Below are 16,608 nucleotides of genomic sequence, written 5' to 3' on the forward strand. Positions count from 1 at the left end.
AAAGGATTGTTCTTTGGTTTTGCAAATTTTCTTTATTTGTCTTTATAATACAAAATTGAGTTCAGAGAAAATGAAGCACAGGTACATCCCAATTGCTATGTTAATGCAAAGTGTAACTGTTTTGTTTACTCCGAGGTAACTGGTAGTGCTGGGAACAGCTTGTTCTGTTCCATGTTACAGCTGAAGCTGGTTGAGGCAAATCTACCAGTCCCACTTTGCTGTCGCTCGGATCACTGTCTTTGTCTTCATTGCTGTTTTTTTCCTTCTGCTCTGCCAGATCAGTATCAGTTCTGTCGCTATGTGATTGACATGTACACTCATGGGGATATTTATCCAGGTACATTTACAATCCTTATAACATTTCTTACCAAATCTGACTCCTTCCCTTTGTTTCGTACACTGTCATAGTTTAATTTAATGGACTCTGATACTCGAGATTATGACTAGTGTTGCAATTTTTTCAAATTGAAATTGTCCTAAGGATCTGGTCATCATGTTTTTATTGTGAAGTAAACATTATATTAGATAGGGAAGTCATTCACAATGTTAAAAAAAATTCCTTTCAGAAATGTTTTTTTTGGTTTAAAAGAGCACAAATGCTATGTGTGAGAGTTTCAGCACACTTTTTAACTACATGCTAAAGGTTTGAGATAAGAACCTAAAGGCCTTGGTACATGTAACATAAACCAAAAGCTTATATTATTGAAGTATAATGTTTAATAATGTTATTTAAAAGACTTCAGCATGGCAGGAATTTGCATAGGTCTTTTATTGGTTTGTTCTAAACAAGTTAAACATATAGGCACTTGGCACTTAAATTTCACTGTCCATCATTCAACCATCACCACCAACTGAAACATGGAAACAAGAGCAGAGAAAGTTGCTCTTCTCTTCTGCCCTGTCATTTGTATTTATTAAAATTATCAGTTGGCATTAAAATGTGCAACTGATTCTGTTCCACAGTGCAAAGACATTTGTCCTAAAAATAGTTTGTATTATTAAGGAGTTCCAAAAAGATGAGACGGTTGCATTATTGAAGTTTCTCACTTATACATTTTTAGTTTTCCAGTGTATGGAATAATAACCACATTGGTGTTGAAAATAGTGTTTATGCACTTAGAATAAATCGGCATCTGAAACACTTATTTTGTTACTGCTGTGAAATATCGTGTGAACAGCAAATTAAGATGTTTGGTGCCGATTGTCATGTCACATTCAGTTCTGGATATGCACTAAAGATTTTAGTGGATATCCAAAGTAATTATTTTAATATTCATTTTTATTTATTGGAATAGAAAAATTTGGTAAGCAGGGTGATTACTTATCAAAAGGCAGCCATCGGTTTATTAGTCCATGTTGTATTGGGGAGATGAAGGATGGATTCATGGACCAGGTATCCTCTATGACCGGATGCAAATATAAGGGATGATCCGGATTGTGGAATTATCCTATAGATGTTTGCATCTCATTTTGAGACAGTTGTGAATGTCCATTGACTCTGAATTTATACACTTATGTGGCAGAATAGCGCAAGATTATGAGGGGCCGAAATCGCCCCTTCTCTTAAGGCCTGTTACTGCCAGAAATCGACGGCCACGCAGCGGAGTGGAATGGCCGCCATTTTGAAAATTCCACTTCTGCGGTATCCCAGTGGTGACCCGCTCCCCCCACTACCGCTCCGCTGCTGCCGATCTGTACTAAGTGCGTCATCAGTGCGTGGGCCGCCAATGTGCCCCCTGGAATGCGAAATTCCATGCTGAAAATGTTGCTGCCGCTGCTCTTGCTGATAAGTGACAGCAGTGGACACTGCGCCCGCCCTCCACTTCCGCCCCTCTATTTACCAAACTTCCGCTCACCGCTGCACTTCCGCCCCCATTATGACCGAGTTCCGGGCCACTCTTAAAAAAAAAGCTAAAGAGCGGAATTTCACGCAAGAGGCCACCACATCTATTTCTGTGGTTAAAAACAGTCGAAATACGGTAGGTACGCCGTGTTTTCGGCAGGGGGCAATTTCGGTACCTAAATGTTCTATTTGGTCACTGTGGCTTTGAGAGTGATTCAGCATTGTTAGAAATTATTGTATGACACAGAACAGCAGTATTAATTGTTATGTACTGAAGCAGATGGTTATCAGGTTCATAGAGGCTTAGGTTATACTATATATTTAAAATTGTATTCTATAAACCTGATGGATTGTGTCTTTTCACATGCTGCTGTTGTCTGCATGTAGTCTTTGAACAATATATATATATTTTTATAGTGGTTACAAGAACACTTAGGAAAATAACTAACTGACAGTTTACATTTTGGGCTTCAATGCCACCTTTGTTACTATTCATAGTTCACCCAGTGCATACAAGCACAATACTTGACTAAACATCTGAGGATCAGATATAGACTCAGAGACATCTTATAACTGGAGCTAAATGAAAAGAAGTCTGTATCTGATAATTAAGGGTAGATTTTAACCTTGTCCATCCAGTGGAAATGGTGCAGGCAGGTTAAGATGACTGGGGTTAGGGAGTGGTTGTGCCTCATTGCCGACATGTTTTTGCCCTCCACCATCTTAATTGCCCTCAGATCAGGCACAGCCCTATTCAGGCCAGGGCCTACGTTACACAGAAAAGTTACGACCCGATGACCGCGTTTTAACTTTAAATCACAGGACACTTACCTGCGAAACCTGGCAGGAGGCAGCAGAGTGGCCAAGAGAGGCCAAGGTAAGTTTTATTTTTAACATTTTTGTGAGGATTCCTTGTGGACTAGGAGGAGCGAGTGGTCCTCCGGACTTCACAAGGAATCCTTGGTCCTCCCCAAGCCTGGCCTTCCCTCATCCTCCCACTACTGGCAGCTCTTTCAAGAACCCCATCCTAGCACTAATCTTATACTAGGACAGGTCCCTTTGGGTCTCCGGCAACGTCGGTCTCCCACCCAATTCTCTGTTCCCACCAGCCGGCTCGTACATCAGTCCCACTGGCTTTGGGCGAGAGGCACTGCAGACAAATCTAAATAAGGACCGGGAGATAAAATGGCCCTAGACTCACGCCGAGGATTCCATGGGTCTCCTGCCAATCCCGTCCCTGTCCGCCCCGATCGCTCCCCGAGTTAAAACCGACCCTTTAGTGCTGAATGAGTGGGAACTGGAGCTGACAATAAGAGGAGCTGTTTTTTTAAGCTGGTACTGAGCTGAAGAAGTGCTGTACTTTATTACTAGTACTGAACTAAGAGGGCTGTGTTTCATATCTAGTGGAAGCTTTTTATTTCTCTAATACCTTCAGTGCTATTATGTACATAAACGTGTGTTTTACTAAACGTCCAATAATTTCTAAGCACCAGTGGCTAATTCTCTTAATGATTACAATGGTCTTGCTACTGTTATTACTTATTTAGACATTTGTAAACCATTGGAGTCTCTTTCTGATAATGACGAGCTCTGTAATTAGCTTTAGCTACCAATAAAGTTTGAACATGAACATGATTTGATGTTTGTTTGATTTCTTTACTTTAAATCACCAAAATAGTCACTTTCTCAAAATGCTATGGTTCTCCTGCAACAATCTGGTGGTTAAAATATATGAACTTGTGTAACTGCTGTGTCTGTACTGTTCAAATCATGTTCATATGGTACATGATGATGTGTTCTGTTGCATGTCTCCATTAACCCATATTTCTTCTTGATTGAAAGTTTACAAATAATTTAGCATAAACTAATATTTTAAAAATCAGATGTATAGACTACTCGCTCTCACTGTCTTTTGCTGTTTAGTTATGCAATGCAGTTCAACTAACCCATAATCTGACTTCATTCAGAATATTATAAGTAAACTGATAAGAATTTCTTTACATTCACTTATTAACAGATTTTCTGGAAGAACTTTCTATATCCTTAAAACTATACATTGGGTAAATCCCAACTGGGTTAGACTTAATGGCCTAAAAATTGAGAACGTTCTCTGCGCCGGAATAGTTGACCCGAGGCACACCTCGTATTGGGACTCAGGCCTCATTTGCCTAAGACTGACAAACTGACAAAGAGGTTTTTAATTTTGGGCTGCTGCATCGCTGATCGTGGCCCTCAATTTCCCCCCAAACCCGTCCCTTGACAGGGACTGGAGGGGGTGGGGGGGAATGGAGGGGGAAGCAATTGGGATGGAGGGGAGTGACCTGAAGGGATGGGGAGAGAACAGGAGTGAGTGGGGAGCTCAGGAGCAAGAGGGCGCAACTGAGAGAAGGGGGGAAGTAATTGGGAGGGAGGGAGTCAGTAGGAGGGAGGCCATTGAATTTCTAGCCCAATAAACCTATGTATGCCCAATACCTTTGGCTATACTGGAGAAGACTGTGGCTTGCATAAGCATGTTGACTCCTGTAAGAACATAAGCACATAAGAAATAGGAGCAGGAGTAGACCTTTGGGCCCTTTGGGCCTGCTCCGCCATTCAATTAGAAAATGGTTGATCTACCTCACCTCTACCTTCCCACACTATCCCCATATCCCTTGGTTCCCTTAGTATCCAAAAATCTATCGATCTCTGTCTTGAATATATTTAATGACTGAACAATCGCAGCCCTCTGGGGTAGAGAATTCCAAAGGTTCACAACCCTTTGAGTGATGAAATGTCTCCTTCATCTCAGTCCTAAGTGGCCGACCCATTCTTCTGAGAGTGTGACCCCTAGTTCTAGACTTTCCAGCAGGGGTAACACGTTTCAATGAGATCACCTCTCATTTGTCTAAACTTTAGGGAATACAGGCCTAGTCTACTCAATCTCTCCTGATAGGACAATCTCCCAATCCTAGGAATCAGTCTTGTGAACCTTTGTTGCATTCCCTCTATGGCAAGTATATCCTTTCTTTGATAAGGAGACCAAAACTGTACACAGTACTCCAGGTGTGGTCTTACCAAGGCCCTTTCTAATTGAGTATGATTTCTTTACTCTCATACTCCAATCATTATGTAATAAAGGCTAACATATCATTTGCTTTCTTAATTGCTTGTTGTACCTGCATGTTAACTTTTTCTCATTTGTGTACAAGGACACCCAGGTCCCTCTGAATACCAACATTTGACAATCTCTCACCATTTTAAAAATAATCTGCTTTTCTATTTTACTAACCACAGTAGATACCTTCACCTTTCTCCGCATTATGGCATCTACCATGTATTTGCCCACTTGCTTAACCTGCCTATATCCCTTTGTATCCTCCTCACAACTTACTTTCCTTTCTTACTGTAAGGAGATCTTCTTTTCCTCTAGTTAACCTGCTCATTCTCTTCCCTAGCGCTTTTGACAGGTGGCGAGACAATTCATCATCATCATGGAGACCAGCTCTGCTACATGAACCTAGTGCGCACACATATTACAGTGTGGGCTGGCCCGTGCTGCCCCAGGGCTCTCGACTCTTGTATATATATATTAACAGAAAGCAGTAGCAAATTTCTTTCAAATCCAACCATCAATTAAGTGAGCAAAGGTATCGGAAAATTGATAGTGCTGCAAACTGAAAATTCATGCATACTTTGCTTTGTATACTCAAATCATTTGAATCTACAGCCAACAGCAAGATTAAAATCTCCACAATTGTCACTCACTTGTTACTTTAGGCACAATGAACTACTCGTGGTCTGGTCTTCAAGTATTTATCAAATTCTGAGGATAAGCAGAAATGTTAATAACATAGTCGGCTAAAAAATACAACACACCGAAAGTTACAGAAAATCCGATAACATTTGGTGCCTGATGTCTTGTTCGATTAAAACATCAAGGAGGCTTTGAGGATGGAGGACACGGCAAGTGAGCCCCAGGTGGGCAGAGGAAATGCTTCAAGGACACCCTCAAAGCTTCTTTGACAAAGTGCATCATCATCATAGGCAATCCCTCGGAATCGATGAAAACTTGCTTCCACTCCTGAAGTGAGTTCTTTGGTGGCTGAACAGTCCAATACAAGAGCCACAGTCTCTGTCACAGGTGGGGCAGACAGTCGTTGAGGGAAGGGGTGGGTGGGACTGGTTTGCCGCACGCTCCTTCCGCTGCTGCGCTTGACCTCTTCATGCTCTTGGCGTTGAGACTCGAAATGCTCCGTGCCCTCCCGGATGCACTTTCTCCACTTAGGGCGGTCTTTGGCCCAGGTGTCAGTGGTGATGTCGCACTTTACCAGGGAGGCTTTGAGGATGTCCTTGTAACATTTCCGCTGCCCACCTTTTGCTCATTTGCCATGAAGGAGTTCCGCATAGAGCACTTGCTTTGGGAGTCTCGTGTCTGGCATGCGAACTATGTGGTCTGCCCAGCGAAGCTGATCGAGTGTGGTCAGTGCTTCAATGCTGGGGATGTTAGCCTGGACGAGGACACTGATGTTGGTGCGCCTGTCCTCCCAGGGGATTTGCAGGATCTTATGGAGACATCGTTGGTGATATATCTCCAGCGACTTGAAGTGTCTTCTGTACATGGTCCATGCCTCTAAGCCATACAGGAGGACGGGTATTACTACAGCCCTGTAGACCATGAGCTTGGTGGTAGATTTGAGGGCCTTCGAACACTCTTCCCCACCGACTCTTGGGAATCCCTGGCCCACGACCGCCCAAAGTGGAGGAAGAACATCCAGGAGGGCGCTGAGCATCTCGAGTCCCACGAGAACAAGCAGAAACCAAGTGTAGACAGCGGAAGGAGAGTGCAGCAAACCAGGTTCCCCACCAACTCTTTCCTTCAACCACTGTCTCCCCACCTGTGACAGACTGTAGGTCCCACATTGGATTCCTCAGTCACCTGAAAATTCACTTTTAGAGTGGAAGCAAGTCATCCTCGACTCTGAGGGACTGCCTATGATGAGATTAAAGTATCTTTAGCAAAGGCATCTTTTGAAACCTTTCTTTTCAAATGGTTTCAAAAATAATATTTAGAAATTACTGTAGTTTTTTGTTGTCACAGCTGCAATTTCTTCCTAAAATGCAACACATTTGTACTAATAAGCAACTTTAGTTCCATTAATATTTATTGAAAATATCCAACCAAAGGATTTTTCAAAAAATTTTCACAAGTCACTCAGAATAAGGAGATGAGTATCTTCTGTGACTCACCTTTTTAGAAGGCCACATCTTTTGCAATATGATTAGTTCAGTGTCAGGAATAATTAACCTGACAACCAAGTCTTACTGAATGATTTCAAAGTGCAAAGGGAAAGATAGATGCAAAGTTTGCTCAAAGGTCCATTATAATTGAGCACTTTAATTTTGGTGTCATCAGAGTAATATTCTGGCTCGGATGCATCAAAGCACGTTAGACAATTATGCTGCAGTAAATGCCTCGACTTATCTCCCAGGTGACAGCATTTTAACTTAATACCGACAATAAACTGACATGCCCAATTCGTAATTGGTTGCTATTACTGAAATCTGCTCTCTCAAGGAGGCACTTTTTCTCTGCTGATGCATGGTAACCCACGCTAATGAATGTGATAACATATGCTACCAGTGCTAAAGGGGCAAAAAAGAGTAAAGAAGGAAACAAGGAAAACTACATTTCATGGGACTGAAGTTGTTTATTCTAATATAGTTTATAAAATCCAAAACATTTTCTCTGGGAATAAACCTACTCTGCCATTTAGAGAATGAAAGTATGCATGGACAACTGTCACTAAAAAAGCAGCAGGATTATAAGAAACACATAAACAGGAACAGGAACAAAAGACAAGCATGGCCCTGGAGAAGCCCAATTAAACATCCACAACAACAACTTGCATTTATACAGGTCCTTTAATGTCGTAAAACATCCCAAGGTGCTTCACAGGAGCGGTATCAAACAAAATTTAACACTGTGCCACATAAAGAGATATTACAACAGCTGAGAGGTAGATTTTAAGGAGAGAGAGTTAGAGAAGCGGATTGGAAACTCTGGTGGATCATACCTTCCCTAATCCAGAGTGCTTAATTCATCATAGACCAGTTGTTGAATTTGGGACCTTGGGACCCCTATGAATGGCCCTGTATTTCACCATGTGGCTCATTTAGTCACCGAATTGATCCTCATGTAAATAAAGCACAAATGTACAGTATAGACAGAATGCGCTTTGTGGAGCATTTACCAACACAATAAATCACTCATGAAAGTGTAGTCATGTCAGTTCAATGAAAATACTGCAATATCAATTAATCCTCTCGGTGGTGCACTAGCTACCATTGTGCAGATTTTGGAGTCAATTCTTGTATGTTATGTACAAGGTAAGCCAGTCTTGGTTGAATCCTTTATTTTATATCATTAGTTAGACACAACATAGAACTGAATTAGCAGCTCTCTGTGCTGCATGGTTCTAGCCAGTCAGATTCCAGCCGTGTCCCACTCAGCCCACAACCTCTGAATGTCTCAGTAGTTTAACCAGTAGATATGAAACATGTTGATGCATTTCCACACTTCAGAAACTTGGCTGACCAAAACAAAAACAAAGGGTGTGACTTTCAAATGTCGCCCAGCTATTTCTCATCTGAAAAACAGGTGGCTGGCAGTGGAACATTGGGAGTGGGGGTGGGGGGGGGGAGTGCTCAGCCATCCCTCGGATGCCAAGGTACATCTGATGCAATTTTCAGGTGGGACTGTAAATGGGTGCACAGCCCTTCCACCAGCTTCAGGAGGGAGGCTGTTTAAATATCCACGTTGCTATTGTAGGACCCCGATTGCAGTTTTGAAGTACAATTGGAGCAGTGTGCAGTGCGCCTGCTTTGGCCATTTGTTCTGGGCAGCAAGCGAGTTAATCAGCAGCCCTTGAAGGGACCTCTGGTGGCTGCTCCACAAAAGGGTCAACCTATCCACATAGACAGTCACTGCAGAACTGGTTGTTTTATACGTTATCAGTTCACATAGCCTCCTGGTTTATAGGAACGTGTTAAGTATCGAATAACTCTACGAGGCTAAGTACGGTGGGCTAGTTCAGACATGGCCTTACTCCAGTTTATTTATTCTCAAAGTGAGGATTCAACATGACTGCCAACATTATATACACGGCTTGCACGTGTCTGTCAGTGACCATTATGACTCTGGCAGTCACGCCCTCCGGTGGCAGGTAAAACCCAGTTAACATACATAACATTATTCCCCCCAAAGTCCTTGGTACAGATTGTATTTACAAGTTGAGCCTGACCGGGGCCTTCTGCTCCCTGGTTGATCGTCTCAGTTTGAACCCAAGCTTGGGTGAGTTAGTAGGACCATTGCTGCATTGCGGAGCAGTCGGTCTGACAGGACTGTCGGGGATGGTAGGTTCGTCTTTGTGAATGACAAAAGGGTCAACTGTGTTGGTTGATCGATGATGATGTAATTTTCAATTTGTTCTGGTTTGTCTGTGAATCGCAGTTTGGTTTGGTCGATGTGCCTCTTGCACGTTTGGCCATTTAACAGTTTGACTACAAACACCCTGTTCCCCTCCTTGGCCAAAACCGTGCCAGCAACCCACTTTGTACCATGACCATAATTCAGGACAAACATAGGGTCATGAACAGCAATGTCACATGATACGGCCGTGTGATCGTGGTACCATTGATGTCGTTGTCTTCTGGATGCGACATGATCATTGAGATCCGGGTGTACAAGGGAGAGCCTGGTTTTGAGGTCGCACTTCATCAACAGCTCGGCAGGAGGGACCCCGGTGAGTGAGTGGGGTCTCGTCCAGTAACTGAGCAGAATGTGGGACAGCGGGTCTGTAGGGAGCCGTGAGTCACACATTATAGGCTCTGCTTAATGGTTTGGATAGCCCGCTCCACTTGACCGTTAGATGCGGGTTTGAAAGGGGCAGACCTGACATGCTTGATGCCATTACGGGTCATAAACTCGTGGAACTCCGAACTAGTGAAACACGGTCCGTTGTCGCTGACAAGGACGTCAGGCAGTCCATGGGTGGTGAACATGGCCCGGAGGCTTTCAATAGTGGCTGTGGACGTGCTGGATGACATGATTACGCATTCAATCCATTTGGAGTAAGCATCCACTATGACTAAAAGCACTTGGCCGAGAAAGGAGCCGGTTTGGATGGCCATGACCACAGACTCAGCGGAGCCTCCACAGGTGCGTTACTCAGTTGCATGCAAGTGTTGAACTGATGCACGCATGACTCCAAGTCCAAGTCAATGCGGGGCCACCAAACGTGAGACTTGGCAATGGCCTTCATCATGACAATGCCTGGGTAGGTACTGTGTAAATCTTGCACAAAATTTTCCCTGCCTTTTTTTGGCGTAACAACACAATTATCCCAAAACAGATAATCAGACTGAATAGACAATTCACCTTTGCGGCGGCTATAAGGCTTAATTTCATCCTACATTTCCCTGGGAATGGCAGACCAATTTCCATTTAGGACACACCTTTTTACTTGACAGTACAGGATCCTGGCTGGTCCAGGTCCTAATTTGGCAAGCCGTGATGGGTGACCCTTTGCTCTCGAAGGCATCCATGACCAGCAGCAAGTCTGCGGGCTGTGGCATCTCCACCCTGGTTATGGGCAATGGTAGCCGGCTAAGCGCATCAGCACAGTTTTCAGTACCTGGTCTGTGGCGGATGACATAATCATAAGCGGATAATGTCAGTGCCCATCTTTGGATGCGGGATGAGACATTGGTGCTTATACCTTTGCTTTCAGAAAACAATGAAATAAGCGGCTTGTGGTCTGTTTCAAGCTCAAATTGAAGCCCAAACAGGTATTGGTGCATTTTCCTAACCCCATATACGCATGCTAAAGCCTCTTTCTCTACCATACTATAGACTCTTTCAGCCTTAGACAGACTTCTGGATGCGTATGCAACTGGTTGGAGTTTGCCTGATACATTGGCTTGCTGGAGCACACAACTGACCTCATATGATGAGGCGTCGCAGGCCAGCACTAACCGCTTATATGGGTCATAGTGTACCAGTAATTTATTGGAACATAGCAGGTTCCTGGCCTTCTCAAAGGCTCTGTCTTGAGATTTGCCCCAAACCCAGTCATTACCCTTTCTCAGCAACATGTGTAAGGGCTCTAACAATGTGCTCAAACTAGATAGAAAGTTACCGAAATAGTTGAGAAGATCCAGGAACTTATGCAGCTTCATCACACTCTGGGGTCTGGGTGCATTCTTGATGGCCTCTGTCTTCGAGTCTATAGATCTGATGCTGTCTGCTGCAATCTTTCTCCCCAGGAATTCGACTTCTGGTGCCATGAAAAAGCACTTGGAGTGTTTTAGCCTGAGTCCCACCCTGTCCAGATGACGTAGAACCTCTTCCAGGTTGTGCAGGTATTCGGTGGCGTCGACCGGTGATCAGGATGTCATCTTGGAACACGACGATTCTTGGGATGGACTTCAGCAAACTCTCCACGTTTCTCTGAAATATGGCTGCCTCCGAACGAATTCTGAAAGGGCGTCTGTGGTATATAAACAGCCCTTTGTGCGTGTTGATTCTGTGGTATATAAACAGCCCTTTGTGCATGTTGATGCACGTCAGTTGTTTCGAAGATTCGACCAGCTCCTGTGTCATGGAAGCGGAGGTCAGGTCCAATTTGGTGAACGACTCCCCCCCCCCCCACTGCTAGCATTGCAAACAGGTCATCAGCCTTTGGTAATGTGTACTGATCCTGTATTGAGACTCGGTTGATCGTTACCTTGTCACCGCAGATCCTGACCGTGCCATCACTTTTCAACACCGGGACAATTGGACTGGCCCATTCACTGAACTCGACTGGTGATATGATTCCTTCCCATTGAAGTCTGTCCAGTTTGATCTTGACCTTCTCCCTCATCATGTACGGAACCGCCCGAGCGTTGTGATGGACGGGTCTTGCATCCAGGCCTAGATGGATCTGTACCTTGGCTCCTGTGAAGTTGCTGATGCTGGTTCGAACAACGAGGAAAACTTGCTCAGCACTTGGGCACACAAAGCGTCATCCACTGATGATAAGGCTTTAATATCGTTCCAGTTCCAGTTAATTTTCTCAAGACAATTCCTACCGAAAAGCATTGGGCCATTGCCTGGAACGATCCACCATGATAAATCATCCATCGTACGATACCTTTACTGCCGCGCTGCCCATGACTGGTATGAGCTCTTTGGTGTAGGTACGCAGCTTTGCATTGATTGGGCTCAGTTTGGGTCTTTTTGCCTTAGTGTCCCACAGCTTTTTGAAAGCCCTCTGGCTCATTATTGACTGACTTGCACCCGTGTCAATTCCATGGATATTGGAACCCTCATTTAATTTAACTTCCAGCATTATCGGAGGATTTTTGGTAAAAGAATGTACCCCATACATTTCTTCGTCCTGTACCTTGGGTTGAGATGCCTGTGCAACTTGATCCACGCTGGATCGATTATCCTCAGCCACGTGGTGTGTCGCAGCACGCTTGCTCGGTTGTGGACACATTCGCTGAAGGTGCCCCATTGTTGCACAGCCTTTGCACACATATTGCTTGAATCGGCATTGATGGGCCCGATGATAGCCCCTGCAACACCAACATGGTGAGATTTGATTCACCTCCAATGGCAGACTTTGAGCAGTTACAGATCGTACAAATGCGGACGAGTAGGCTCTGCCATGTGCAGCTCTGCCTGCCGATTATACTATTTTATGCACAGTACTTGCCAGTGAGTTTTGATGCTGGGAAGATATCTGTTTCGAGTTTTTGTCCGTGGACATGCATGCCTGGGCGATCGTGATGGCCCTGCTCAGGTCTAGAGATTCAGCAGCCAGCAGCTTTCGAAGGATGACCTCGTGGCCAATGCCAAGCATGAAAAAGTCCTGCAGAATTTCCTCCAACGCAGCTCCGAAGTTGCACAACCCAGCGAGACGTCTCAAATCGGTGACAAAGTCCGCCACGTCCTGGCCCTCGGAGTGATTGTGCATATAGAAACGAAACCTCGCCATGATGATGCTTTCTTTCGGTTTAAAGTGGTTCCGAACCAGCGTACACAATTCATCATAAATCTTATCTGTTGGCCGAGTCGGTGAGAGTAGATTCTTGATAAGACCATAAATTTTTGACCCACAAATGGTGAGGAGAACCGCCCTGCGCTTAATTGCGTTATCGGTTCCTTCCAATCCGTTGGCTACGAAGTACTGGTCAAGGCAATCAGTGAAATTCTCCCAGTCTTCCCCTTCCACGAATCTCTCCAAAATTCCAACAGACATGGTTGCGTGAAAGTTCGTATTATTAACTCGTCGCCAATTGTTAAGTATCGAATAACTCCACGAGGCTAAGCATGGTGAGCTAGTTCAGGCATGACCTTACTCCAGTTTATTTATTCTCAAAGTGAGGATTCAACATGGCTGCCAACATTATATACACGGCTTGCACGTGTCTGCCAGTGACCATTATGACTCTGACAGTCGCGCCCTCCGGTGGCAGGTAAAACCCAGTTAATATATATAACAGAAGGAACATAGGAACAGGAGTAGGCTATTCAGCCCCTCGAGCCTGTTCCACCATTCAATTAGCTGATCTGTATCTTATTTCCATCCACCTGCCTTCGTTCTGTAACCCTTAATATCCTTTGCCTAACAAAAATCTATCAATCTTAGTTTTCTTAAATCGCGGAATGACATGCGCAATTTTCCAATCTAAAGGAACCGTTCCCAAATTGAGAGAACTTTGGAACAATATAGTTAGGGCATCTGCAATGTTCTCACCTATTTCCTTTCAAACCCTGGGATGGAAACCACCTTGTCCAGGATTTCTGCCTGTGTGCTTCATATGTTAATTCATAAGCACTGAGAATAGTACCTTTTCAAACATCTTAGATGTTCGCTGATGATTGCACAGTGTTCAATTCCATTCGCAACTCCTCAGAAAATGAAGCAGTCCATTGTCGCATGCAGAAAGATGACATTCAGGCTTGGGCTGATAAGTGGGAAGTAAATTCGCACGACACAAATGTGTAGCTGTGAATTCTTAAGCAAAAAACCCATGAAACAAATACACAAGAGCCAAACTGGACTATCTCAGGCCAGTGTGCCCAGAGGTAAAGTCTCACTTTAATGCTAACCCCCCTCACAGGTTCCAGCCACAAGGGATAACACAGAGAGGAAGTGCAAGACTGGGTGGTACACAGCACAAAAGATGGTCAGGAAGAGGCACTAGCCTCTGAGGTGCATCACATTTAGCTAATAAAATATGGTGGGACTTTGGCTGCAGCACATGCAGGGGGTTTCACTTGCACGGCTCAGGAAAAGACATGTAGTCGAGCGATATGAGGGGCAGCTGAACTCCCCCTCCCAGCAGGAACAGGGTAGTGGCAAAGTTAAAATCCCATTGGAAGACTTACTGCCACATTCCTGCTTGATTCCTGATCACTGCCATCTTAACCGCAAAGGTATTTTAGGCGTCTGGGGTGTTCATAAAACAATCATGAGGGGGGACTTATTACTATAAGGAAATCAGAGTCTTATGATATCATTAGGACCCCAATGCAATCTTAACATTCAAAAATGTCAGTCCTGCTCAGTGCTGAACCCACTGAGTAAAACCTAGTGGGATTGGTTTCCAAACGGCAATCGGAAGTGATAGTTAAAGGGGCACTCACCTGCAAGCAATCAGATTATTGGTAATTGTTTTTTTTGAATTTTGTTTCTACACCCAAATAAGCACAGAGATTATGATGTGTCTCAATCTTGGCTGAAGCTGATCTTAAAGCATGCAGCACAATGAATCTAAGCCTTATCATGCATTATTTCTTGGACAAGTTGAGATCAGTTTGCTATTGTGGATAGGTGTATTTAGAAGGACAATGGCAGATAGAAGCTCTATTCTTGTAATGTAACCTGACTTCTCTTCAATCTATGCATTTCTCGTTGTCCTCTTCATCTTCCCACCAACAGCAAGCATTAGTACAGTTTTCATAGGGACACCTATTGTGTAAAGAGGCTGTTTGAGAGTAACAATGTCTGTCCTACAAAGCTGCCCTACACAGTACCTTCATCAACATAGTTGAGTGGAGAAAAAAATCCATAAAACTCACTCTCAGGATAAGAAACATGATTTAAATTGTAACTTTAAGATGCTGTCTGCTTTTTAAGCAAACTTTTAATGTAACAATTGCCATTGCCCCATTTATATGGGCAAGAATACAAAGAGATGTTGCAGTGGTGTAATGGGCCGAAAAAGACGCAGTCGGTGTAACAACATCATTTAAGTATACTATTAGTACAAGGTTGCTGCCTGTTTCACTGTTTCATGTGGGACTTTCCTGCTCCCGGCCCCATGCCCGCTGGAAATGTATGTGATATTCAGAAGGGGCGGAGATCTGGTGTTATGGGCATTGGCTGACTTTTCTGCTCAGTAACACCCATGAAAATTGGCTCCAGCATCTCCAGGCTGAGGATTTGGAAAATCAGCCAGAGATCCAGATCCTGATCATTGCTCCAATTTGCCTAGAAGCAGAGATTCTGTGAGGACAGAAACAGCCTGCTGATGCTCATGGTTTAGGTTCACACTATGTTGAGGTACACAAAGGCTGGTAGTACTTTGGGAACTTGAGTCCCCAAATGTGACCAACGTTCTCAAGTGAAGAAGGGAGAAATGGGAGGAAAACTGGGTAAAAAACTGACCAGCACTGATTCTAAGCCCACATTAAGACTATTTCTCTGGATGAGCAACGTCAGAAAAGAATAAGGAAGAAAATGGAATAAACGGAGAAAACACAATAGAAAAATTCACAGATTAAAAAAAGACAACAGAGGGAAATGAAAAGGAAGAAACAAACCAAAAATAACGGAAATAGTAAAAAGCAAAAAGGTTCAAGTGACCAAAAATCTGTGGCCCTGCTGTTCCACTCCCACCATTACTCCTATTGGAGTGTGATAGAAGGGGCAGTAATTAGTGTGGATCTGGATACATTGACTGCCAACCTTTCCCACTAGTTATCATGTGGCCTTCTTTGGGGTGTTGCCTCTGCCCATCCTAGAGGAGACACAATCAGGGTAGGAGCTTCACAAGCTGGGAGTTTCCTTGTCCTGAGCTTTGCAGATAGCGATGGGTTAGTCTGTTGAGTGAAACACGGAATACTGGTCAGCAGGTCGTTGAATATTGGGCAGTTCTGGGGCCCCAAATAATGAAGCTTTTGGAGCTTTTTTCAGTGCTTGCAAAAGGGGCGAATGAGCACTGTTAAAATATCTTTCTGGAGCGGATGGCACAACAAACTCCATTCCCAGATCAGGCACCCCACTGGAAATCTGGTATTCCCAGTCAGGCATGTGCCTAAGATGAACTCTTAGTGCGTTGGGAGCCAACTAGCATTATTTGAATGAGGCAATCTCCCGCTTTGACCCTGAATTCTTTGAGCTAGAGATCACAGGCAGGCAAATCCCTGTACTTGTGCCGAGATGTTGGGCCTGCAGATATTCAGCTCCCAAATTGCAAGGAGTAAAAGTAGGAAATAGAGGAGAAATCATGACAATGAAAATAATAGAAAGAAAAATAAACTGCAGTATCATTAAGAACATTTTTAGGAGTCCACTCCATGTTCTGCATGATCGATACAGATATTGATAAGATAAACCTGTATTTTTATGAAGCTACTGAAAATTCTTGTCACACTGCTGAAAATTTAAGTGGGGCAACAATGATTTCTTTTCTCAAAAATGTTCATCTATATTCAGACCTGATTCAATATG

General features: G+C 43.8%; 1 protein-coding gene across 1 annotated transcript in view; it reads left to right on the forward strand.

Annotated features, from left to right (window-relative positions):
* Positions 1-16,608, forward strand: part of LOC139266620 (triadin-like) — a 563,562-nt gene that overhangs the window by 46,853 nt on the left and 500,101 nt on the right. Inside the window, exon 6 of the mRNA XM_070884212.1 lies at positions 278-337. Coding sequence (XP_070740313.1) covers positions 278-337 — 60 coding nt within the window. The remainder of the gene's footprint in view (positions 1-277; positions 338-16,608) is intronic.

Source organism: Pristiophorus japonicus, chromosome 7 (assembly GCF_044704955.1).
Source record: "Pristiophorus japonicus isolate sPriJap1 chromosome 7, sPriJap1.hap1, whole genome shotgun sequence".
In the NCBI taxonomy this organism is placed as follows: Eukaryota; Metazoa; Chordata; class Chondrichthyes; family Pristiophoridae; genus Pristiophorus; species Pristiophorus japonicus.